This window comes from Atheta coriaria, unplaced genomic scaffold, assembly GCF_025399875.1.
Source record: "Atheta coriaria isolate IRGN ID8LTWV9N9 unplaced genomic scaffold, Caltech_Dcor_3.1 hic_scaffold_6_pilon, whole genome shotgun sequence".
Lineage (NCBI taxonomy): Eukaryota > Metazoa > Arthropoda > Insecta > Coleoptera > Staphylinidae > Dalotia > Dalotia coriaria.
In genome coordinates this window covers 12,024,063-12,051,815 of record NW_027045448.1, presented here as the reverse complement: position 1 = coordinate 12,051,815, position 27,753 = coordinate 12,024,063, and the positions used below count along the sequence as shown (strand labels likewise).

General features: G+C 41.4%; 1 protein-coding gene and 1 long non-coding RNA gene across 7 annotated transcripts in view; one reads left to right on the top strand and one right to left on the bottom strand.

Annotated features, from left to right (window-relative positions):
• Positions 1-27,753, top strand: part of Sh (Potassium voltage-gated channel protein Shaker) — a 72,944-nt gene that overhangs the window by 11,171 nt on the left and 34,020 nt on the right. The window contains exon 1 of one of the 6 annotated variants that reach the window (XM_065306094.1): positions 17,957-18,664. The exons of 4 other annotated variants lie outside the window; for them this stretch is intronic. In XM_065306094.1, coding sequence (XP_065162166.1) covers positions 18,600-18,664 — 65 coding nt within the window. In that variant the 5' untranslated portion in view covers positions 17,957-18,599. Of the gene's footprint in view, positions 1-17,956; positions 18,665-22,227; positions 22,342-27,753 lie in introns of those variants that run through there. One more of the 6 variants, XM_065306092.1, reaches the window with a different exon arrangement.
• The window catches only part of LOC135794721 (uncharacterized), a 71,479-nt gene that overhangs the window by 13,039 nt on the left and 30,687 nt on the right, over positions 1-27,753 (bottom strand). The window contains exon 2 of the long non-coding RNA XR_010548939.1: positions 14,644-14,662. This is a non-coding gene — a long non-coding RNA (uncharacterized lncRNA). The remainder of the gene's footprint in view (positions 1-14,643; positions 14,663-27,753) is intronic.

Below are 27,753 nucleotides of genomic sequence, written 5' to 3'. Positions count from 1 at the left end.
TTCGTTGAGATGTTTCTGAGCGCTGCTGACTGGTAAATTGTGAATCCAAAGTCCAGTTATCAACATTCCAGCATATAATATCTCTGCCTAGGCAGTAAAATTTCATTCTTGGAGTGAAAAATAGCGGCAAACATGAAATTGAATTCAAAGAAAAGTTTTAAGCACGTTGAAATTTATTACTTTCAAATTGTACGTTCCAATGTTGAACCTGTCTGGAGTATTTCATCCTTTCATCGAAGTTTGCCCGCTTTTTGGGGCTCTCATCCCCGTGTTACTCATCCGTTTCTAGTCGCACACGCGGCGCGTTTGCGGCGGATAATAATGTGTTGTTCTGCGCGGAACTTTGCGTTTCTTAGCGTTTTCGGGCGGCAATTTTGGCCGCATTAAATGTGTGTACAATGGAAGTTTGCGTTTTAGGCTTTGCGGTGGAAAGTTTTCCAGTTGCGGGCGGCTTGGTACCGCAAGCAGCTTTTTCCTACTCAATGCCAATGTGGAAGTGGAAGCGCACCGGGGAAAACTCATAGTTTCGTATGGGCGCGGTACGAATTGCAGATTTATGGCCGATCGTGGCCATTAAACGCCCTTTGGCAAACCAGTAGGATATCAAACATTCCCGGTTTCAATTATCTATTGGAACAGAATCACTGGGATTGAATTCCGGCTTTTTAATAAAATAAATAAATTGAATTATTTTGATTTTAAATTCAAAAATACAAAAAAAAAAAACTAAAACTAAAAAAATCCAATGTAAAACTTTAAATACTGAACACTTTCAGTAAATTTTCAGTGAATCAAAGAAGGGCGTGCAATCTCCGGGCTTTCCGCCCCATAGGATTCTAATTAATAGTCCGGACGTCGATTAATTGCATCGACTTTCCGGCTTACTCACTGCTTGTGCTCGCGCCGCACGCAAATTCACCGAATGCAAATTTGCAAAAACGCATGTGTGCAAAGTGCAAACTCGTTCCGGAAGTGGCACTTTTCTAATGGCCATTATGAGCCTGTCTGGCGACTAAGGGCGTGAAGCATAAAAGAACCACCACGGACAGATGTGCTGTGGATGATAAACTTGCTTTACGGATTATTCGCATCAGTAAGGTGGTGTGCGGTTGTTTGATATATCGAATCAAGGCCGGCGCATATTTCATCGGTGTCCATCGCTTCATCTTCATATCATCCGCAAAACGAGAAGATTTATTCGGAGCGTGGGCGAAGACGTGATGAGATGCGGGCGGGGTGACATTGATGAAACGTAACCACAACGAATATTAATTTTATTATTCTAATAGAAATGTTGGTTAAAAATATTTTTCGAGGTTATATACAAATGACATGAGGTTATTGTGACATAACCTCAATTTACAGTGTGTTTAATGCTTGGAAAACGTGTTAATCTTTTGACTATCGTGTTTATATCCTTTTGCAATTTGTATGTTTTCCGGCTTTTCAATAACCGGCTGGGCTGATTCTTTATGTAACACCTGTTTTCACCGCGCGCCGAGGCATTTTATTCGTCATAAGCTTTTTCGTCTGGCCGAGTTTTATCGATAAAGTTTCACTATATCCTATTCGCTTTGTTACCTTCTTATAACTTAGATTTGCTGCCAGCGGTTTATATCTGTGATATAAAATATGAAAATCGCATTTCCATTTAAAATCACAAAACATAAAAAAATCAAATTTATTTCGTCTTTGAATTTCTCGCCGCGTAGAAGAGAATGCTTGTTTGCTTGCTACTAGCATTCTTGTTTGTTTGTTTCTCGTTTTCTTGTTGGCGTTTCGACGCCGCGCGCAACATCTGTGTGTAAAGACGTGACGTTGAAGCTGCCAACTCCTGCGCTCTGTTCATGAGAAAATGTGTCCTGGCATAAAACACACGCCATGAAATATTCAAGGATATTTTAATGGCCTTGACATTTATTAGCTTGTAGCGTCACCTCGCGTACGATAGCACTGATCGTCGTGTATGATATAGGCAACCAATGTTTCATTGTAACGTTGTGAACAAGAGCATATTTAAACGGATGACACATGTCGTGTCAGGTTTTAGGCACAGACAGACGTTAAACATTTACCATTTGCTGATTTCACGCATTGTTTGTCGATTATTAATTTGTTGATGTTAATTTATGCTGCTGCTTTTTTATACATGCTTGTTTTACACACTGATTGATGTGAAATGCGCATTGTATATGCGAAGCGATATGTTTTCATTGCGTTATTGAGGACTTTCAATTTATCATCGAATCTCTCGACTGTTTTGGCCGAAAATTTGCTGAAAACGTTTTCACGCTCGAGTGTGCGGGCGTGTGTAGGTGTGCATTTGCATTTCCGGAAGTTGCCAATGTGAACAAGCGTACGAATATCATTTATCAAATTATACGCATTGCTAGCGACGCCAGTTATGCGCAGCGCGAATGCAGATCGCAAAACGAGCAGTGCTCGCGGTTGAATATCGCGGAATTGTTTGCGGCGGGCGTGCGCGCACTTGGACTACTTCCAAATATGTCAATTAGAAGAGCAAACAATTCGCGTTGTGCGGCGCGGATTTATCCGTGGGCTCGAATCATCACTCACATCCACTTAATAATTTCCGATTGATTGTTGTAGCTAAACCAATATTTATTCATTGAATTCCAGCGAATTCATGTTTTATTAATTACTAGCAACTCTCTAGCGACTTCAGAGACCTAGAGAATGCTTTTTTTCAATAATAATTGAATATTCTACTAGTTAATGTATTCAATTAATAAATTTACGAGTTATTACAGGCGTAATTGTTATCTCTAATTAATTATTAACTGAATTTAATTCAATTTCGATGTTTGCGTTCGTTATTTTTATGAAATGTTTTTTTAATGCCTAAAAATCGAAATAACCTGAAAAGTTTTGTGTCAAAAAATAAAATAGGTTAGGATGCGTTGATTATGTCAAACGACATAACCTTATTTTTGATCTTTCAATCGTTATTCCCCTTCCAATGTTCCGTAATATTTTTCCTTGGAATTTATGCAAATTTAACGGTATTGTTTAAATGCCAGAATAAAACGTCCAAATTGCAGCAAATAAAGCACAGTGTGAATGCGATGATTATGCATTCCGAGGCAGCAGCGACTTATTACGCCAACAATTCGCACGCATTGAGCGCGCGCCGAGCCGCACTGGAGCAGTTGAAAGTGAAGAGTTAAGAGTTGTCGCTTTGCATTTTAATTACGCCCTGCATGTTTATCGTGCAACAGCCCTCGGTAGTCGGTGCACTAACACTAAATAGCGCCACCAGACGCACTCACAATGAAGCAATAATAGCTCATGCATTGCACAAGACAAACAAAGCAAGGAAAAAACCTTTTCACCAAACAGAACTTTAACAATTTCGCTCTTTTCCAGCGTGCGCGACGTGCAATTAACGCTCTGTTTTGTTCTATTTAATTTAGCGATTTGTTGTGTTATTTATCATATCTACGCGACGCAACAAAAAGCTTTGTTTGCCCTGAAAGTATTAACGCAAAGAAAGAAATAATTTGCTGTTTTATGAGATTCATTAAATCTCCACTCGGGGGCGGAACGGATGAAGCGGAAAGCTGCTTTCGCGCGGCGGTATAAAAAAAAGCGTGGCCTTTGCTCCCGAATGCGCTTGATCTTTACCGGCCCCTGTCATCCCGCCGCCTTGGGTCTCACTTAGCGCTTCACGCTTCATTGTGCGGACGGTTTTTTGATGCGCTCTTCGTGAGACCTGCGCCACACCGTCATCCCTTCAATTTACTCTCTAATTCGCTATGAAAGCCGCGCATCAAACGGGTTGATGAGACGAATCCCCTTCAAATCCACCAACCTCTTCAGCAGGCGCGCAAAAATAATTAAAAAGTTGCCTGGCAATTAAGAATATCATTTAAATATTCATAAGACGCTAGTTTACATACAGGTTGTCGGTGATAGCATTAATGTGAGGTTATGTTCGATAGAATGTACAAACAAATTCGGTAGCTGTTGCTTCCTTCGCATTCGAAGGCTCATGCTGTTTAATAAATATTTATTCAGCGTTACCTTTGATAATGTTATGTGCGTACATCGGGAAAGTGGCGTGGCGCACGGCTTGCAGATTGCTACATTATGCAAATCCGCGCGGAAAGCCTCCGAGAGGAGTGAATGTAAAATGCATGTGGGACACATGTGTGTTGTTGGAGGTGGAGAAACAGGCGCACAGGATGAAAGATGACGCGTCGCGAATGTTACACGCTGGATAAAACTTTTAATGACCACTTGGTTAATCGTCGATGGGTATCAACAGAGGGCACAGCTTGCCGTAAGTGAGGAACATTTGCAATTAACGAATTTAAATTTTAAACGATAACGCGCATTACTTTTATTGTCATTCAGCCGCGTATCGTCGCATTCCACTCGAGCAAACATCTCATTACACATGAGAGGAATGCAAATGGTGTTAATGCTACCAGCGTGTAGGAATAAGTACGACTGGTTGCCTATGCGTGCAAAGATGCAGGTAGCTTATGGCCGTACGCAAAGTCGTAAAAAGCCGCTTGGAACACGCCGGCGACTAAATAAACAGCGATAAAAGTGACATTACGAATCTAGTATTTCTCACCGCCGTTTCTGCAAAACCTCCGAGATGACGTCACAGGTCAGCGGGACGCGCATGATATTTAAATTTAACTTTCTACCGTTTCCGCTGATATGCAGCGTATGTACGTTTTGAGATACTTCCGTTTCGAAATGGCGCAATTGTACGAAACGTGCGGACACAGCTGAAAGTTTCAGCATTTTTGCGTTTTGCGAAAAAAAATGTTATTTCTGCGGTCGAGCGAAATTGTTTCAGCTGAAACAAATGCAGCCGGAGAATGATGCTGTTCGTTTTTTAACGAGCCGCTCTTTTAATGCGAAATTTCATAACATGAATCAACATCAATCAAACGTAAAAAAATCGTAAATTGCGATGGTTGCGATAAAAGCAAATATGATGAACGACACACGGTGTCGCATAAAATAGTAGTCGGACAGCACTTAGTTTCGCATCGGGACGCCAAAAACACAGCAATATCTTCGCATTTTTGTCAACTTTTTTGTTTTGTGCGTTTTACGATATCCTGTTGTCTATTCCAAGCGAACGCGACCGGATTGAAATGCAAAAGGCCTTTTTCGAGCACCCGGATATAAATAATGCATGGCATTACAGGCGCACTGCGAAAGGACTCGGCGTGCGCAACGGACCTTTCTATTCTTTTGGAAAAATGCCTGCCGACGCGTTTGTACGGACGCAAGCTGCCGAAAAATTGAAATTCTCCACTCTTTCTTTACCGAATTCGGGAATGTAGGCCGAATGCAACTTAAAGTCTCGTATAACACGGTAACAACTGTAAGCGGTTTGTCGGAATGCACGAGCAAACAAGTTTAAGAGAAGAAAAAGAGAAAAAAATGAATAGAACGCGTTTAAATTGGATAGAACTGACGAAATTTCCAGGAAACAAGTGTTTCCTACAACTACAGATTCTGAAAATGCAAAAATAAAAACTTTCAGAAAAAAGTATTTAGAACAACATTTTGTAAACGTTGTAATTCACTTTGGCGTTGCTCCCCTGCAGATCCCGAAGCATCCTGAAGCGATAATAATTTATTAGCTCTCATCGTGTGCGTAGAGCTATAACTTTGCGGTAGTGGTAGCGGTGGCAGGCTCGCTGGGTGGTGGCGATAGACTAGTCCCTCAGAGGAGCGAAGAGAGGAGAGATAACACGCCGACAAGCCGAAATGCGGTAAAAATTGCACCACTCAGGGCCATCCAAAAGCGTCCACGCAAGGTATTTAACCTTTCCGAGCGTTTACCCTACACGTTAATATTTGATCAATGACGCTGGGACTTCATCAACCCTCGCGATCCAGCATAATTGAGCAGCGGATTAAACTTCATAACTTAAAAACTTCACAAGTTGGAACACCCTGGTTGTATTTTTATAATATCCTGCAAAGGGATAACGCGACTACAAGGCGCGGCGATATAAAAGATATACTGCAGTGAGCAGGCTTTGGTTGAAGCAGAAAAGACGCAGAATAATTAATATCAAAGAAACCGGCGATGTTCAGTAACAAGCGGCCGTAAAGCGCAAAATTTTAAGCAGGTTGCCTTCTTTCAAGCGCAGTAATATTTCAGCCTTCTTCTGACTGAAATACGACGCAAAGCGGTTCAATGCTGAATTGCGCTGTGGAAAAATTCGGAGTGTCGGCGATAATAATGAAAAAGAAATAGGAGAATGATGAACACCAGTCGGCACGTCGCCGCCTCTGTCGCAATTTTCATATTTTACTCCTTTGTACGCGCACTTTTCGCCGAAAACGTAGCAACGAGTAAAGATTAACGATCAGCAAGCACATGTCTTGACAGTGCATCAAAAAGGAAACTTAAAACTTGTCGATCTTCAGGGTTATATTTCTGATATTCACCGGTTGTCAGAGTTGAGAAAATATTCTTTGAGATAGAAGCAAAAGCATGTGTATATTATATCCTGAAATTGCACGCGTTTATATTGAAACGATAAAAACGAAGAAATCATATGTCCGCATCGGGTTTATATTGCGTTTCTTGGCGTGTGCGTATTGCGGACTTTTCCACTTTCCACCCGGCTACGTATCGTTCCATTTCTTCCGCTTTCCCAACAAGATCCACCAAGTGTTGCTCAACATTTAACCGAGATTTATATTTATACATAGGCAGCACCCTTAACAGATTCACTCCGAAAATTTGCTACATTTGTAGCAGACGCTGAAGCAACTGTAATATAATCAAAAGATATGATTGGATATTGAGTCGTAGATAAGTCGAATATCGACGTGTCGGGATTAAGGACAAGCTGGCGTTTATCAGATGACCCTGATATCTCCCCGCTGGGGTTGAATGATTCGGGAGTTTGCGTAAGGTCCCAAAGTGTTCGATTTTTCCCATTCGACCTTCCTTGACTTCCTTCCATTTCACCCTCCAGGAATGAATTGCATTTGAAATGATCTTGATGTGATGGCCGCGGTGACAAGATGAGAAGTCAACGGAGCATGAAACTGAGCTGAGAAACAACAAGCAAGAAGCAGAAATCAACGCGTAAAGGAAGCAATGTAAAAGTGGTGGAGCAACGATGAGTACACAGATGATATTACATTGTAAACGCGACGACGTTGACGGATCGACGTGGAATATCCGACGTAACAAGTGGAAACGCATTCAATTTGTGTTCTGTTTCTCACTGAATCTTTACACCAGCGGCTATTTTAAACAACTTTTGTTAATGGCGTTTAGTGGAGGTCACCGCACACATATTTGAAGGTTAGGTCAAAGTTTTTAGCAAAACTATTCTCCCCTTTGGTAAATCTTTTCTGACATCATCATGGCATGATGCCAAGGTGGCCTTTATCCTTATACAGCTTGGAAGTTGTTAATATGTTGCACTATTAACATGGCGTTTTCCAATATGCAATCGTTGCCAAAAAGTTTTAAAATATCGCCGAAAAATTGAACCCCACTTTGGAATTGATTATGAGCGTTTGTTTTTTCTATTTTCACCCCTTGGGGCCTTGAAACAATGTGGGGTTATCTATATAAGTGAGATAAAGAGGAAGTTGACAACATTCCAAGTTTTTTTGGCCACTAAAGAAGCCAAAAAGAAGGTACCGCCGTTATGGAGTGAAAACACAGTCAAGACCAAGCTCGTAAATATACGCAAAAACATTTTCTCTCGTGCTTCATATTCCTTGTTATGGTCGACGTAGGAAGAGGGTTAGAGCATGTAGAAAATGCTTTCAGATGCGACTCGGAGGTCGGGCAGCGTAATTCGTTTTCTTTTGGCAGCCGAATGCGAAAGCAAGAAACTCGATGAGATTACCGAGATAGTGGAAGCATTTTAAGGGTCGTAATTTTAAAGATATTAAGGGTTTCATTCATCATATCTTATTAAAAAGCAAGCAAAACGAACCGGGCTGACTTTTAAACTTTCCCCACGCAATACAAATATGAGCGAAAGAAAAATGAGTTTTGCTCGTGGAAATATAACCTCAATTTGCGGTGACATCTGTCACAATTGCTGGAACAGAACAACATAACCATAATGTTGAGTTGCGAGCATTTTACGGTATAGCGCCGAATAGAAAATAATTAATAGGCGTACATAATGTGTAATGAATATGGAAAGCAGGGTGCACTTGAGTCGACGTTTAATTTGTGTCATAGGTGAGTGTGTGAGTAGTGGACATGTTCAGCTTTCAGGTATATTGCATTAGAGCATGCGGTTAGTGGCTACCGTTGACGATCGATATAATTGGCGTGATTTGCATTATAGTTAACGGTTATTGTGCTGGAGTGTGTGTTGGCGTTTTCCGTCCGGCAGCTACGTTCCCTGTCTGTTACCAGCAAGTCGTTGAATGACTGATAGACGCTTGCCCTGGCAGGTAACACAGCAAACGCGAGCCGGAAGGTGCGGAAAATAGAAAGGCGAAAAGCGAAAAGCGAAACTATATTTGGATCGTTTCCTCAACCGCACATAAAACTACGCCATCTGCTGGTGTGACTTAAATGAGCAAATCTACATGCCTTGCAGTCGCTGTTTAATACCGTTGTGGAAATTGAAATTTCAATTGAATCATGACGGTAATATTTCGCTTTGATTATATTCCTTGAGGGCGCTGCGCCTGCGATGCGAAATAAGTTGTAGCGATGTTCCTTACTCATTTCGGCGTGCGTTTATGTCCATTTGCGGGCAATTCCCGTGGCCCGCGGATGGTTTATGGGCCATAAGACGATGGCAGCGAGGCGCCCGGGTCGCTTTCGAACGCCGTTTGAGTTATTCCGGGCCGGCACGCGATTTAATTGTGGTTGTTTCCGTGCGTGCGCTAGCGCTGAACGTTCAACCATACTCATTCCACCTACACCACTCCACACATGCGGGTATGCAATCAATGCCAAGCGATTGTGCGATGATAAAATCAGCGCATCACTCTTGTTATGTTCGGCTGTAATTTTCGAATAAAGTGGCGATGAAATTCTGATTACTATCTTATTATGATCCGGAATATTTTAGTTAATGTAACGCTGGTGTGAAATATGAACTGGAAGTGAAACTCGATTTTTTTTCGGGTTGTAGAGCGTTAATATTACGGTCTGCCGCATGTAAAGTGGATCTATTTGAATGGCAAATGAACCTAACCTAGAAATGCAATGAGAAATGTAAATGGCTACCTTTCTACAAACATTTCTAGATCTTCAGGACTAAAAAAAATCTTTTTAATATGTAAACTTTAAAAATTTATAATTTGAATTAATGTGATCTCAACCACGTTTTTATTCTATTTTTTCTCTAAAGCGTTCCTTTTTGCGCGTTATCCTAAAATATCTCTCGTGTGTTGGCACTAACGACGCCCCAACTCGCTCCTTAAAAGGTAATATTCCTTTCGGATCTTTCCCACCAAGCGTGGCGGCATGGTGGTATGCAAACTAGATAGCAGGGTGAAAGCCAAAGAATGTATAAATAGAGGCAGGTGGCCTCAAGAATTTTCCATACGAAAATAACCCCCTCACGCACCCACACGAACGCAAAACAAAAATCGATTCGTCTTCAAACGCCCATTTGCAAACGCGGCCGCGAATTGTAAAGACCTTTCGCTTTTCGCCTTTTTTACAATTTTCACCTTCGCCGGCTTTTATTCGCTCCGCAGGTAAATACAGCAAATAAACGAGCTTCGACAGTCGACATTAACGCCGTATATGGAGGCATGGATCCCCCGCATTTCAAATATAGGTTATAGGTTCTTGGAGGGCCCGGGTTCCATTTTGTTGGCGTTATGTTATGCGCGGTTATGGCGACGTAATGTTATTGTTATTGTGCCATGCACCAAAAGTTCCGGCCGCGTAATATCGCCGGTGCCGCGGCGAAATGGCGCAATCCCAATCGCAATATACAGGCGACTGCAAGCTGAAAAAAATATGGCGCCGGGCAGAAAGAAAAAGTGAAGAAAATAAAATCGGCGCAAAACCAATAAGCGCTATTCCATCGTTTTTTCACAATAAAAATAAAAATAAACGTGAAACACATAAAATGCAGTTGGTATGTTATTATCCACAACACGTCGTGTTTATACTTTACATTTATTTGTTTTTATTTTTTACCTGCGTCCAGCTTGCATCTAATAAATATAATTCCGACATTATTATTCGCTCGTATTCAATAGTCGTTGGAGTGCTTTTTATAGTTTCGCGTAGTTTCTAGTTAGTTTTACACCGAGTGTAAAAATAGTTATTGTCGGTAATTGTTATTGCGCATTCGCCTCGACGCAGAGGCGTTTAGCGCGCGAGTGCGAACAACGCAACGATGGGAATAATTCATCGCTGCTAATTAGACTAAACCGCGATTAGCCGCGCAAGGTATAAATTATATCGATTGCCACAACGTGTTGTGACAACAATACACGTATTTGATTTGTACAGATTTATTTATTGATTTATGTACGTACCTACCGAAAAAAAACTAATAAAATAAAATATTAATAATAATAATTTGGTGATGACAAGTTTTATGACCCGTAATAAGTCGAAAAAAGTGAGTTTTTAACCGAGGGTTTGAAAAATAAAAACAACACAAAAACGTGCGGTGAAGTGTACAAAGAAACACAATGAAAAATAATGGGTGGCGAGTACGTTGACGCATGTGGCGGCGATTGGGCGATAAGCCGGCGGCCGCTACGTCATTCCGTCAATCTTGTACACAACGAAGAAATAACGATTAATTAAATGCAGATTTTCATTGTGCTCAAGTGCAAAATATAAAAATCATCAATTTTTACACCAAACATTTTATTTTTTGGATTTTTCCTTGAAAATTGATTTATTTTGAAAGAGCAAAGTGCAAAGAGTAAAAGATATAATTATTTGAGTATATTTTCGTACGATTTCTACTATCTGAACTGCATGATTCCGTGCGGAGAAGCACGAAAGCTTATAACAAAGATAAGAAGTGCAGATAAAGCGCGTTCTTTCGAAATTCGCCAACATGCTAAACCCTCGAGTCCTTGAGAGCAATGAAGAGCATATCGGCGTGCTGTATTATTAGATTCCTCGTGTCGCGGCCGGCGTGGGTCACTCTCGGGTCGAAAATAACGCGAGCGCGAAAACGTCCGGACACGGACAGGTTCGCTAATTACGGCCGGCTCGCTCAAGGATTTCCATCGCGTTATCCACAACCTCTCACCCTCGCCATCCGCGCGCGAGGCGTCGATGCGAAAACGAAAAGGTCGAAGGTTGCTTACCACCAACGCGATGCCTGTTTTTATCCGCATTAATATCAGCCAAGGCCTAATTTAATGTCCAAAATATATATAGCTACACAAAGTATACATACATACAACGTTTTTGAATCGATGATCACAGAATATTATACTCTTTAGAATTTTTGTAAGTAGGTGGTATTAGGTTTTATTCACATCTTTACATTTGTATTCGCTATTCCCCTCGAGTTTCTTTTCCGATTTATCCCTTCATCCTTGGAATTATGTGGTGGATTACTCCGGTAACGGCACGAGTGCGCCCCGGAACAAATTTCTTCGAGTCGTGAACTTTAATCAATGACAGGGGGAAAACGCGCGATGCAAGTTTAAAACGAATTGATTTCTCGTTATCGAAGAATTTCCGTCGACGCTTTTATTTACTTTGCGCGATGAATTCCGCCGCTTTCGCTATAACTTATCTTACTTCATGATTATGTACTAGTATTGGTTTGAGGTTAGCTTTCGTGTTGCAAACGTTTGTCGAGTGGTCGTTTGAATCGAGTAGCTCTCGATTTAAACGCTCTCTGATCTTCAAAACCAGAAACTGAATCAACGGCTGGGGAAATAAGAGGTTTTTATGATTTAATGACTAAAGTAATTTCCATTTTAATTATTATATGACTCGTGATTCCGTTGTGTTTCTTGGTCTCGAAACGTTTTAACATTCGGTCGTGTTTTATTTTTCTTTAATTAACTTTTTGCCTAAAACCGACCGCATTTACACTGTGTGTGCGCGGGGAAAATGGCCCGGGCACAGCCGGTCGCTTCCTACTTCAATTTCCTTTTCATTTGCATATTGCCCGGAATATTACCGACAAGTTTGTCGGGCTTGACGCTGATTCGTATCGACTTGGCTGCAAATTTCATTATTGCCAGCTTAATATTTCACGTCTGAAATTATTTTGATTTTGTTGATTTTATTTATTTCCTTGACAATCTGTATCTATTATTGGCCGAAAACAGTGTTAGCTTTTACTACATGATATTCAGCGTTATGTGAGATTATATGTTCGCGTTCGATGGGTAATAAAAATTTATGACAAATATTTATTTATTCATGCGGTGCGCACGAGCAAAACGTCGAAATGCTAGTGGAAAAAATGACATGCAAATTGACGCAGAGAGGGGCGGGAGGGTACAAGAAGGTGTAATAAAACGCGCCCGCGTTCACAACCTCGATAAATTTATTGGCGCACATTTTTCGTTTATTTATTGACACGATTCAAACACGAAACGCGTGCGCGCCGCAAATTCACACGATATATTCGCATTTAGATATTTAGCGTACTCACGACCCTGCTGCTGGGCTGTGCCATCGAAGTTAAACTTTTTTTCGTCTCCACTTGAGCGCTTTTTCTAATGTTGTTGCAAAACGACGACGAGTGTTGGCGCAATAAAAAACGCCGCGCAAAAACAACATTGACATGAATTATCGCGCAGCGTTGAAAGTGCTTTGGAAAGAGAAAGTCGAAAACACAAAGCGAGGACAAAGATTGAAGCAAGTAGAGCAACTGGAGCAAGAAGCAAAGAACGGGCTAAGAAGACAAGCGGCGGGCGCATCGTTTATCACACTCGAATTAATTTGAGTGTCGTCAAACTGTTGCCTGGGCAATATGTAACGAACGCAAGGCGGAACACTATGAAACGTAGCAGAGCGGGGACGAAAAGGGGATTTAATAACGTGCAGAGCGTGCAGCAACCCACCGCACGCCTTTCTAACCTACAAAACGGTTTCATCCTAGTTATATAGCACATCCGCGACGCTTCCTTCATTCTTCGTGTTGCAGTCGGTGCTTATCTTACGCAGAATTCTAGATATTTAGACAATTGTCACGCTTATTCGACGACAAATAACTTTGCGTCACTTCCACACTTTCTACACAATTAAATGCTTCATTTAGCAGACAATTGTTTTCGTTTTTTATTATATAACACACTGAAAATGACCAAAGAATTTTTTTTAATTTTTCTTACATATAATGTAGATAAAAAATATCAATTACGGAAGTGTAGTGGAATGTAAAATGCACGCAAACGCATAAAAGCAAATTGCTGCGCGAAAGGCAGGATAACAAAAGGATTCTTGGCGCTCGAATGGAATCGCACACAAGATCCAAATATCTGCAGCGCCTTTGTTTCGGCCCCCGAAGCGGCGATAAATTTTTTGTTTTCCGTCTCTATTATCGTGCCGCCTCATCCGATGCGCGAAAGGATCGTAAAGGATTGTGTAAATATTACATTCGCACACACACACACATGCATTCGACGGAACGTCAACTCCTAGCGGACATCAAACGGCCGGGATTTAATTTTTAATCGATATTTACATTCGCCATAAGTGATTTCGATCGCGCGCGGAATGTTTGAGTTGGAGTTAGAGTTTTTCGGCTCTTGGTCCGGGTGAAAATTTAAATATGTAAATATTTTCCCGGGGCGCACAAAAAAATCGGATCAAATGTGATGCGTAATTTTTGTTTGGGATTATCATATAGATAGGCTGTAGTAGTTGGTGTAGAATTTAATTAACGCTTAAGCTTTTATGTGTAATTTGCGATTAATGTAACAGATGTCACTAATTGCTTCATTTTGTTCGCCATTCTTTAGCTTTAGCTTTATCAGTAACTAGTACGTTTCTTTCGAGGCGCAGTTTCAATTTCGAGCACAAGTCTATCGCTATCAGTGTGTACGTGTTAACGGGCCGAGCCCGTTGGGGGTGTATATTAAGTGCGATTTTTAATTTCCTCTTAAACGACGTGTTGATATAAAACACCCGCAGCGATCGTGATCGCCGAAATAGCGCGTATATTGCCTCCATTTCGCCCCGCTACAGCACTGATTACAAACAGTATCCTGCATTTTTTTTTTCCATGCTGTTGGTGGAATGAGAAACGAGAGAAAGCAATCGATGGCGTGCCAGTTCATTTGGCGCGTGTGTATTAAAGCCACGTCAAGTCAACTCCACGAGAGTGGCCAGTGTTCGAAGAGGGAAGTTGTGATATCGCGATCGTTGAGGGTAAACAATGGAATAGCTGAAAAGGGGCTCGCAGCGAGGGCACTTAGCGTTTTGCGAGCGCAATTAATTACGAACAATATAAAAATGACGTCGGCGGCGGTAAATTATCTCGCGTTGGGGTTCTGCGCCTCTCCCCTGCTGATACTAACTTGTAGCGAGTGGTGGGTTAAACTGAGTACAGATTGCCCCCAACCGGCGGAAAGGACGTCGGGGAAATCCCAAAGTAAATTTATTCAGATTTGCATTAAAATTACAAATCAGAATCAAATCAACGTCTACACATTGAAAAAAATCCAAAAAATAAAAAAATTTAAAAAACTCACCAGTAAAAAACATCAAAATCTGAAACAAAAAATAAAAATATTTAATAAATTAAATTAAAATAGTTGTTTTTGTATTATCCTGATTGCTATCGATAAAATAACTTCATTAAACTAAATTATAGTTTACAGTATTTTCTGATATTTATGTCGTGTTCTATTAATCCGCTTTCATTCTCGCGATTTTACCTATTTTGCCTATAGTTTGTTTGCGGCCGTGGGGGCGGCAATATTGAGGACGAAGTCCTGAGCGCTGTGATTCGCGCACGCTATAACACAATTAACTTCGATTTTCGCCTTCATTATGCACGCGGCACGACGTCCGGCACCTCGCGCATTCTCGGCTAATTTTGTTGTAGCAGTTTTACTCACATCATTCTGCGATTTAGGTGCTTACAGAGATACTTTAGACGCGCGTTAACACGACGTCAAGCAGATAATACGTGACTTATCAGTAATTATCTGCAAAAGTTTACCCTACCACCTGAAAGTTACTTTACATAATGCCTAAGAAGCTTAAGCATACAATTTTGTATCTTAAACATATAAAATATAAAATTAACTTAATAGTTGATGTTAATTAAGGTAAAATTTATTTTTTTAATTATGTGTGTTGGTAATAGAAGCACATATAGCAAAAAGAACATTGCAGGAATATAGTTGGAGCTAACCAGCACTAAGTGCTTGTTTAAACTTTCCAAAAGCATAGCCTGCGTCAGGAGAGCATGCTCATCCTCGAAAACTCGAACATGAGCACGCCCGGCACGAACATAAACACGCGTTGGATTTGTTCTATTAATAAAGCACCCTTCCTGATCCCAATCCCCTATACATCTCCAACGTGGGTGTATAAAACGTAATGAATCCTAATGAAATCGTCGAACAAAAAGATCACACTCCAATATGCTGTCTTTTTGCGATCCTAACACGAACAATGGCTTCATTGATGTGCACCGCGTAGGCGGAGTTTGCCGCAACTGGTATGTCGCGATACTGACGGTGCTGGTGAATATCTAATAAACGCTAATGTAAGCGATTATGAGGAGCAGAGAGAGGGCTCATTATCGCGCTGGCGGCATGCTCGGGGGCATGCATTTATCATGAATCATAACATAGATGGCGATAACTAATTTTGGTGACATGGCGACGCGAATGTGTACCGAGACCAAATATGCGTTGCTAAGCGGGTGCGCACGTCGCACAATATTTATGAGATTATTAGCGAGAAATGATGTGCGCGCAGAGAGAGAAGCTAAACCCAAACAAAGTCAACAGATTTTAGGTAATGGGTATTATCTTGAGTACACGTACACCCAACCGAAAATCATCTAGTTAATATTAAATATAAATTTTTGTAAAAATATTTTCTTGTCTTTTAAATATCATCAATAATTTCTAAAGATATTCTGTAAACTGCAATATGTAAAAAAATGTAAATTGCTTTCCCATGTTCATTCGGTTCGGCTAAAAATACAAAAAAGCAGCGCGTAGCATATTTAATGAGTTATTGTTTGTCCGGTGCGCTCGGGTTGTTCGTGCCGATGTAGCCCCGCGTAATAAATAGCTAATAAGCCCGCCGGCGCTGCGCTACCCGGCGCCTTCACCACCGGCACTACTGCATTACCGCGCGCGTTGCGAAAATGTTTGGATTCGCGTTAACAGACGCACGCGGCCGCCGTCACCGTCGTTCATGCGGTGCGCGTAGCTTTGTTTCGCATCGGCTCACGCCTGCAGGCGTTTGACTTACTCTACCCGTCGGCATCTGTGCCATACCAGGACTTTTGTTTTTGTTACTCGCGTATATTTCACTTTGTTTTCCTTTTGTACTCGTCAATTTCCATATTGCGCGCTGATGCTGTGCGTGTGTTCGCTTTAATTAGTTTCATGTTCATGTTTGTCCGTTTTTTTTTATACTGTGACTGTCGTTGTTTTTCGCCTGCAATTTTATTTAGCTACACATGTGACGCGTTTTTGTATTCAATTCTCTGTTGAATAGGATTCGAATGGATTTCGAAAGCGAACGTGTTGTCACCATCTGGCGCTCGCAATTTGCACGCAGGCTGTGTCGCAGCCAAGCTATTCGCATAACGATTTTCCGATTTCCCAAAGCTAACGCCGTCTAGTGGCCAACAACGAGCACTGCAAGCTTTAGAATTTTCACTCTAGACAGCGCCCGAGGGTAACTTATAATGTTTTATGGTACAAAGCTTTGGTTGTCAGATGGCGCTAGTAGTAAAATGTTGTGTACGAGTTTTCCGGCCGATGGAAAATCGATGCTCGATAGCATCGCGCACGGCACGCTAGCCGCCGACGTAAGCAGGCAGAGGACGATGCGGAAAACGGCAAAAATTCAATAATTTGCCGGCGCACGATAGAAGGCCACACCGCACCGCTACTGGAACTTTGGCGCTATCCGCAGCACAAATACACTGGCAACCAACAATACCCACAACGACTTACAGTTTAATTTCTTTAAATATTTAACAAGTTGTCACGATGTAAAACAATCCAATTGCGTCCCAATCTAGGTTTTAATATTGCATTTGTTCCTTTATTCCACTAAAAAATACTAAAAAACGAGAAAAACAAATTGTTTTACTGATTCTAAATAATAAAATAACACATTGCAGATTTAACAATGTAGCAAACCAGTATTAAATCATACTCACTACTAAAGATTAAGTAGAAACGTGCCAAACGAGCGCTAAGTGTGATTAATCGTGCGGAAATTTCTTTTGATTTTATATTTTATATACGCGTGGTGATAAATTTTCGCTGACGTTTCGTTATGACACGGAACGCTTAATAAAACACTTATATGTGCTTTGATCTCACGTGAAAACAAGGCGGTGCGTTCTGAATTGATCAACGCACGAATATTTCCGCGTGAAAACTGTCGCGAGCCTTGAAAATTCGAATTGTTTCGAATTTCCGGCTGCGACAACACACGCCGCAAGCATCCGTCTATTTCGGGCGGTAGCATCGTTTGGTCGTTACGATGTGCAATGTGTCACACCGAGTAATTATAATTCGCGACGGTCGCTTGGCCGGAAGGTCGTCCAGCTGTGCTCGAAAGGCATCAATCAATGATATTGCTCCATCGCCCAACTGGCGCGATATGTGTTTGTTTACATTTGCGGCGCGCGCGAGCTTTGTGGCGGCGAAATAAAGCAGTCCGAGTAATAAATATCAAGTTATTCGTAACGATAGACAACGCGTGCAACATCTTACCGCGTAAACACACTCTCGGCGGGAGCTGTCGGTGGGAGCTTTGCGTGCGCTTAAGTGAAGTGAGTTAATTTTGACAATCGGACCCGGACGGACGGAAGACGACCGCTCGCCGCAACAAACGAATTTTCGCGCTCTCGCAAACCGAATAGGTGCTAAAAATACACCGCATTTTTCGAATCGTAGAGCTCTCTCTGTCTTCACGCCGGCCACTTTTAGTACAGCGGGACTTTAAGGCGACTTAAGTCACTTAGCGCCGCGGTAACAAGCGTGCGAAATTGACTCGTCAAGTTGGAAAATAAACATTAAGTGTAAAGTGCCACCAGCTAAATATTTCGAATAGTGTTGTAAACAAGCAAAAATAAAAACCGAGCGGAGAAAATGCGAAGCCGTAGAGATTAAATCGAATTCTATTTAACACCGTTTTTACGCCGGAAAATGTGTCGCGAAGCCTAGCAAATCCCGGAAAAGCATAAACATCGCAGTGATGAGTTTTTTCCACAAGCGTCATTGACGTGTAGCAGTGCTGCGGGGAGAAGAGTATGGCGGCGCCGGATATGCATTAATGCAATTTGCACGTTGCGAGGTGCACACACGGTGGTGGCGTTTGTCTGCTGTGCGTTGTGTAATTTGTTCTCGTGCGGCACGGCGCGGATTGTTGTGGCGTTCGTCAGCGAATGTGAGCGGAGTCGCGCGTGGCGGAATGTGGGTGGCACGCCGCCGGCGGCACCATGGTTTATGTGAGTTCGACGTCGCATCGTACGACGCCGCCGCCCAACGCATCTAGCACCAGAAGGTAGGCAAAGGTAAAAGAACAAAATTTTGCCCCCAATTTACAATAGATGGCGCTGATGGCACTTTCATAACCACAATCTTAAACTACTCTTTCAAGGCTAAAACAATTCAGTGATGTCATAAATCGCACCGAAAGTCATTCGACGGCAACATTAATGCCAGTTGTAAACGACATTGAAAACACTTCCATTACATTACAGCATTACACATTGTAATACAAATGCTCTCGCCTCTCTTTCCCCTTTTTACTCATACGTGCGTCGGGAGAAGTGAGTGCGTTGTGTCTGCGCCGCTAATGTATTCGGGGATTAATTAAAGCGAGATCATTGTAGTGCGGAGCCCGCGGCTGCTCTTGGATGGCGTCCAACTAGGTGACACTCCTAATGTGAGCGGCCCCATAAAACCGTTTCGACTACTCCGGCGGCGGCGAGAGCCGAAAGCCTTGTCGTTGCCGCCGCACCGCGCCGTGCGCTTGAGCTATATTCGTATCGGCACGAATTCGGCGCGACCTTAACTTTAACGCTCCGTTTCCGAGCGCGCACAATGCTGTTTTTCATGTGGTAGACCTCAGTTCTTATTTAAGCCGAAGACATGCCGAAAATATCAACGAACGCAAAACCGGCGATCCCAAAGGTCATTTTTAATAGAATATTCACAAATGACATCTGTCTTACTGTCAAATGTCACTTTTATAACCTATGAGGTTAACCTACAATTATTCTGCAGAAAATGTTGAGTTGGGAGATTAAAACATTCCGGCGTTTTGCGAAAAAATTAATATTGAAATAATTTCGCGTGCCATTTGGTACTTTGCAGTCGTGCAACATGCGCGATGGCGAGTGTGCTTGCCGTGTGTTTACATTTCAACCTTAACATAGAAAAGTGGTTTATTATTCGCCCGCGCAGCACTCGCACATTCGCGCCTAGCGTGTAAATATAATAATCGTGCTCGTATGACGTCGGCGGCTTCGGGGCGGCAGTAGATTGTTGCGTTAGATTGCGCGCGCGAATGCGCTGCTGCCTAACAAAGCGATGTGTAACGTTCGCAATTAATTGTACGATAAATAACGCTTGGGTACATGTGCGCAGTTGTATTCTCGTTCAAAAACGCCAAGAACAACGACGTTTTAAACTAATCAATGGTCAAAATTTCACTTTCGAATGAATTCATTTAAATTCATCATAAAATACGAATATTTAATTAAATCAATCTTATGTGCTTAATATCATGACATATTCTTATAGGAAATTTAACGGGCTACAAAAAAGGTTTCTTATGTTTTTTTGCTAACTCTACAGGTTCAAAAGTTATTCGAGGTCAAAGTTGACGTGTTGATTTGACCAAACATTTACTCGTATAAAATTTAATTCAGTAATGCAGTGTTTTTGCCGAAGTAAATGAGTTCTCTTATATATAATCACATTATAAAAGATTCCCACTAAATTTTTGAAGCACTTATTTGCGTAAATTCACAATAATTTCTTACTTTTTATTTATTAGTGTAAAGGCACTTCTCTCTAACGATTTTATATTACTCAAGGGCTAATACTCTGTATTTTAAAAATAAAATAATCGTCATATATTCTAAATTTGAATAGGCATGCAGAATTTTGCCATATCGTTAAAATTCGACCATTTCGCATCAGGGGCAACAGCTGCTCCTAATAAAATCGACGCCAATAACGTGCTTCGATAGCACAGTTTCGCGAATAAAAATTTTAGCACGCAAAACTGCTCATAATTTCAATAACCGCATTCGAAATAAATTGAATCAATACTGTTAATCAACTCAACGAATGTGCGCTTCAACAAATTTCCGATTTATATAATAGAGATGAATTTTTACTGCGGCGACTAATTTTAAAGCGCTTTTAATAACGGTATAATTACTAAATTTGAACACTATTACCTTATACTAGCAAAAAAAAAAACGATAATGTAATAAGTTTGTTCATTAAATACCAAGCGACTTATGACTTTCCAAGCATTTTCAACTTTTTATGACCTTCGACTTTTTCCTCTCATTTTCTATCCTTCTATTTAATAAAAGCCCTCTTTGCTTTTGTCTCTCCACTTTCCACTTTTGTATCTCTAGTTGTGCAACTCTCAAGAGGCGACTGGTAACTGTGTCGTTTATTAAAATAGTTTCGCAATGTAATTCAAATTCTTGTTCAGATCTCGAACTTTTTGCGAACTTTGGCGCGCGGTAATTATTCGTTTGAAATCAAAGAAGAATATTTCAATATAACGTTAATTAAACTGTGTTTATTTGTTATTGTACGTAAAATTGTTTGTCCCTTTTGTATCCCTAAAGTGTTGATTTTCCGATATCCCATTACGTTTTAATGAAGGTTCATCTCGCGTTTCATCATTCGGCGGGTGATTTTTCGCCCTGGTTTGGCGTTACAACGGGTTTAATTGATGGTTATAAAAAGATTTAGTTATTAAAACTCTTACGACTCCAATTGTGTGTACGTCGTGAATCGTATCTGATTTCATCGACCACTTAAAAGAGCACAACTCTCGTGTTTCCCCCACGTAATTTTATTCATATTCCTTGCCATCGGATACTACGTCTGAATCCTATTACTTCTCATTTCGTTGTGTTTGCTTCTTCTCCACTGAAGCGATGTAGCTACATTCGCATTTCGTTTCATTGTATTGATTTGTTTGTGTTTTCGCTGGTTGCATTTTGACGACGCATTTCATTCCGGCCGACTCGACTTTATTAGCATTTTCATATGACTATGGCGAGATGGTTTTTGCGCCTTTCGGCACAAGACGAGAGCGAAGGAAGGAAACTTGAACGGAAGCGGCGAGTTCGTCGCCGCGTCACTTTTGTCACTTTGTACGACGACAAAGGCGCGAAACGTAAAACGCGCGGCGATTTAATTAAATGCGTCGCATTTGCGTAGAACTCGGGGCGGAAATGTAGGTTACACACGCTTTAAATTTTGCGTCCCACGTTATGCTAAATAGCCAACGACGTTTTCTACCGGCCGGAAGAAAAAAACAGCGCCGTGGAAACTGCGAATGTCGTCATCGTCGTCCTTTGCGTATGTGGCATGAACAAGCAAAGTTGCGTGTTTGACACGCGAACAAAGGACACAATAAAGAGCTAATCACGACCAAGAGTTCACTTTTCATGTGGGTTACAGTGAAACAATGTTGTTTACAACATATACATATAATCATATTCAAAAATTAATCAAAACTTTTACCTCAAAACTTAACTGTTTTTTTTTCTCTTCTATACGTGTGTATAGAGGACACAAAAACATTTTTATGCCTTTGTTGTTTTTCATTGTCGGCTCAAAACGTTTTCATTTCGTTTCAATGTAGATACATACTCGTACACTACATATGTTACATGTTTTCCCCCACACAGCGTGTTTTTCATCTTGCTTCTTCGCATTTCTTGGCGAATCTGCCTGGTAAAAAGGGTTTCGCAATGGGGCGCGGTTTGCGCGACACTCACACGAGTATGTGTCGCATGCTCTCGCCGGCCCCGCGGTGGTGGCTGACGACGGCTGGTGGCGGCGAGCCGGCAGTGTGCGGCCGGCGCTCGGGCCGATGGGAGGCCCGGCCGACATGCCCAGAGCGCGCTCCTCCACGCTAGAGGCTGAAGCCCAAACGCTGTACCGTCCGCGCCGTCATCAACGCCACCAACGTCGCAGGTAGTTTTCTCTGAAACCAGCCAACCACCACCAAAAAAATAAGCAAAATATCTCAATATACAGCACGACCGCTTTCACAAAAACAAAAACACATTGTTTGCCATTTCTGTCGTTATCCATGAACATTGTGAATCCGCAAGATTTGTCAGATTGTACATGTGTTATGTGACGCTGAAAATAAACGCTTTGTCCGCCACTACCCCCACAACAATCAAAATCAAAACACAAAAAACACTCAAAAAAAGTCTTGTTTTTACACTGTACGAATACACTGAACACCCCACTTCAATGGAGCTTACTTCTATGTGTTGCAAATAAAGTGTGTTGAATTGTATTGTATTGTATTGTACTGTACAATTTTTATCCACTCCCTAGAGTCCTCTCATGCCCTGTGATTCCCGTCGACCGGTTGCGTTAACATTAAAAGTGGTTGACGTTAACACACAGCTTAGCATTGTACAAAGACAATCGGTCCGCTTAATGTGCTTAACCGCTGATGCTGATGTTGATGCTGACGCTTACGCTGTCCACCTACCGCCGCCGCTGACAGCGGAGGTGGCGACAGGAAACCGCAAACGTCGTCCGGCCAAAAAACAAGTTTTACTTTGCGAATAGGAAACGCGTTTTTGTATCAGTTTGGTCCAGCAAAAAAAAACTACTTCCGTTAGACACAAATTCACGACAAACAAAATTATACAGAGTGTTGCATAAACTCCCAATAATACTAATAAAAATAAAACGAATAAAATTTAAACATTCGGTATACTTTGAATGGAATCCTATAAGTTGTAAATCATCCATTTGTTGTTTTGCTCGCTTCCAAAAAGACTTTTATACTTTTATCTATCTGCATTATAACGGAATTCCTTTCTGACTTCTTCGTGTATACCGTGTGTTCAAAATTAGTTATTTTAACATCTCCCACATTTTATCTTCCTATTTTGTGTGGATATTTATTTCGGGACCCTTAATATTAAACGCAAAGAAAAATTGGCTACGCCGGCTGATAAATAGACGCTAGATGCTTATGAAGCTGGAAACATGGAAACTTGTAAAGCTTTATTGTGAGAGGAAAGTATCAAATGCTTGCCGCTGCGCTCGAAATATTGTGTTCAACTTGTGTTGTGTCACTTTGTATCGTTGTTATTCCGACGCGTAAAAGTGTCGCGTTTGTTATAAGGGTGTGCGTATCGGTTACGTAATCCTTACCGCAATCATTAGAAAAAACACGGCGCGCAAGATTTGCGTTTCGCGTTCGGAGAAGTTTGTTATTCGCAGGAACGCGAGTGTGTAAAAAAAGTGTGCGCGCAGCAATTCAGTGCCAACAAGAAAAAATAAACCACGTAGTAAATTACAATAAATACAAACGTGCAATATTGTTTTTCCCTGCGGTTAAATTTATTTACCGTAATTACGCCGTTTAAATTGAAACTACGTGCCGATAATTGGTTTTTCCCGACTGTTAATAATCTAGAATAAACATGAAAATCCTTGAAAATGCGTCTTGCAATAATTGATAACTAACAACTGGTTGTGATAAATTCTCCCGCCAATTGCCGGCAAGAAATCACGAAATTAATGGTGTTTGTTGCGCGCGTAGGTCAAACGCAATTCGACGATTTCCTGATTTTTCGATCGCGACTTTCACTCGTTTTCCAGTGCTTCGAGTAGTTTTCACATTAGCTGCTCGAAGTTGCTTAACTTGCTGTTTTGTTCGCGGCACCACCGTCTGCCATACTTTGTTACCGAGTGGGTGAAAATTACAGATCGTAAGCGTGGATAAATTGCGTCGCGTTTCGTGGAAAACGCCCGTCGTTTCATTTTCCACTTTGCGAAGCGTGCCGCGCCGTTTGCATGCAATATGTAGAACCGATGTGAAAATTATATTTATATTAAATCTATAATTTTGAACCTTGAAACCATTTTCACGTGTTTAGTTAGTTTTACTTGAAAAGAAAAACAAAAACATTAAATAAAAAAAACATAAAATTTGTTTTAAAAACAAATAAATATCTTGTTCAATGTTAAAAAAGTTTTTGACATTGATAATTCTTATTAGGAATGTGAATTATATAAACTATTTTGTTGAAGTGAGAAAATCTGACTTTTAAGTATATTTATATCAGTCGAAAGGCGAGCGCGGTGACCCATGATGGCGTCGCGGTCGAGATGGCACCACAAACACGCACACCGCAAGGCGAGGGCGCAAAAAACGTCACTTCGAGTTTTGGACTTTCCTGTCCCCGCACACCGGTACACACTAAAAACCCGGCCGAAACCTTAACTCTACAAATTTCTTTATTGCATTATAAACTTTCCTCTTTACAACTTCTTTCCTAGCACGCGGGCGACTGTTTTATCGTGTTTGCTTCTAATTATTTTTTAATTTATTTATAATTAAAAACCTGCGGTATCATATTTTTTCTCTTAACGCGGAAAATCAAAATATAAACCTACCGAAATAATAAACGGAAATGAAAACATTTGTTCAGCATTATTTGGTAATTTGTATCGATAATTGACATTTATGAACACTCGAGACTCCCAAGAGATGTCCAAGTTGGAGTTTGGTTCGGTTAAAGATCCCTCGAATTTCACCAGAGGGGATTTGACCTTTCCGGCAGGTTCTTACCCTGATTTTTGGCCGCGTTGTTTGGAACATTTTCTGTTTCGTTCGATTTTCGATGTTTAGTGGTTTATTTCGGTCGCCATTTGTATTCTGTAAGTTTACCACCCCCGACGTGAAAATCCGGCCAGTTTGTTGCGAGTTTTCCGAGCACGATTTGACGAACAGGACCGTCTTGTGCTAATTTATAGACTTTTCCAATCACACATCCCGCCGAAGTAGGTTAAACCGAATGAAATAAACTTAAGAGGTACTTTTCGAGTACAAAGTAGGCTGATGAAACGTGCGAACATCATTGTCGTGACTTTTATACTTTTACCGGTAGTCTTTAATTTTGATAGCGCCAGTCCGATTTGTTTTTAGTGTCAACCCGGTTTTAAACTTTGATATTATCGCGTTGGTGTTGAGCGTGTTGGGTCGTTTCGCTTTTATTTTGCGACTGCTGCGACCTATTTGCTTTCTGATGATGCAGTCAGGCGTTCGGTGGGAATGGTCCATTAGTTCAACCATGCTCGCGGTCCTGCTCATCATCGCCAGTTGCGATCTTTACGCGTCGCTTACCACCGCAGCCGATTCTCTTCCAACTCGCCGCATCGCATCAAACGCACCTCGTGCGCTTCGTGCGGATTAACGACTAACGGCGGAGTAATTGACGATCGCGAAAAAATGACGAAATGCACTTAAACACGCGCGCACACTCAACACACACACACATGGACACCCAGATAGGCAGAAAAGCAAATAATGCTTTAACTTAAAATTCTCCGATTTCTACTTGAACGACAGGACAGCACACCTGGCCTCCCCGATATGAAATTATTATTCATGAAGTCGAGCCACTCGTGGAGGAAGGAAGCAACTTGGACCCGAATGAGAGGGATGAGTGTAGGGGGTGTGCTTGACGTTCCACTTGGTCGACCTCCATTGTGCAAAGTGCCCGATAACCTTGTTGCTCGCGAGCAAATACGTTTGAGAAAGTTCCCGTGATGCGAGAGAGCATTGAATACGAATAGAAGCACAGCACAAACGCGCGGCCACACAAAGTGGATCGCAAATTATGAAATTTACGGAATTATCAAAAGCGAAGCTAAAAATACGACAAACATTCAAGAGCATCATCATTCGCGTGATGGACATTTTGTTTAGATTTCACATCACAGTTATTTAAAAGTTGCAAAACTCGTCAATATATCAGAATACGATTCTGGCAGTAGTAAAACTTGGCACTTAACCTAACAAAACGTAACATAACCCAAAGTGCACTAGGTGCATAACCATAAATTCGTTATTCGCGAGAGAAATCGCAGTTATTCTCAGTTGGCATATTAAAATAAAGCATGTGTGTGATTGAATCATGTTGGGTAAATGCAATCGCAACCGACACAGGCATGCGACGCTCTCGTAGGTATCTAATATTTAATTTAAGTGTGCGATGTGTGGCGCTTGGAAGAAACGAGTGGAATCGTACGAATTGCCTCGATTTATTTCAATTTCCAGCGATTCCGAACGCTGGAATCACTTCGCAGCAATATATCTCACCGCTTGGCAACTTGCACTAGTTGGTATCTTTGTATTAGGTTCTCAATGTATCTATATGCAAGTATGTGTGAGTGTGTAAGTTAGTTTATGCTGGTATCCTGGACGGTCGCCGTTGTTTCTTGCTTCGCTGCGCAAGTGCGTCAGAAGACTTTCGGCGCTTGGCGGCGAGCCGACGACAAACAATCCTTCGATTTTTCCCAACTTGCATGGTTTTCTCTCCTGCATTCGCTTTGGTAGCTCGTCGTCAACAAAGGCGGCATCTTCGATTGCTTACTCGACGCAAGAGATGTGTCAACACATCGTGTGTTTACCCAGCGCATATTGATATCGATAGATACATTGCACAGAGAATGATATTTTGTTTTATATTACTTAGTAAATAACTGAATGCAAAAAATTTTGTTTCTGAGAATAATCTTTGAAATCACAATGAATCTTAATTTTTTTGTTTTTTGATTATATTTATGAATATAATATTGAATATAAAATAAGAAAGCAAAATATGTGGTGGAAATATTCGTCTGGCAATCGTAAATCTCGTCGGTTTTCGCACGTCCAGCACATGTCCAGAATTCCACTAGACGACTTCGCAACGTGACGCCCTGCAAACGCGTTTAGCTGCCCCGCACGCCCCACACAAACTGCATGAAAATGTCACTCAAATTCCCGCCGGCTTTCACTATGCGCCATCAAAAGCGCTCCCTTTTTACAAAAAAATCGACGAATCGAAATTCACTTTGTGCACCACTTGTGCACAACAGCGGGAGAAAAAGTGCGCTCGAAATACGCCAAACGAAACGCGGAGCGCAAAAAAAAGCGGAATAATTGTAAAAGCCGCGCACGTAGATCATAATTAAAACTTCAACCCGTACCGAGGCAAGTGGCGGCTGGAAACCGGACGGGCAGGAAGGCTGCAAACTTGATAATTACTGCTCTTGGGTGTAATGAGAAAAATTAGGCGGAAATTTATGACGGCGCACAGCCGACGTCTTCTTAGCCGCTTATAAACCACTTGACGATAGTAAGCAGTTCTAGGCGATGGTAAGATTTGCACTTCAACACTACGAAGTGTGTTTGCGCAGGTTACGCGAGCGTAGAGTTGTGATTTCACAATATAAATATTATTTTATTGACGGAAGGAAAAAAAGAAATGAATATCAATATTGACACGAGTGGATCTGGTGGAGATCATGTTTGCGCAAAATAAATTCATTCATTCATTCATTCGTTTTTGTCTTAAGAGTTTC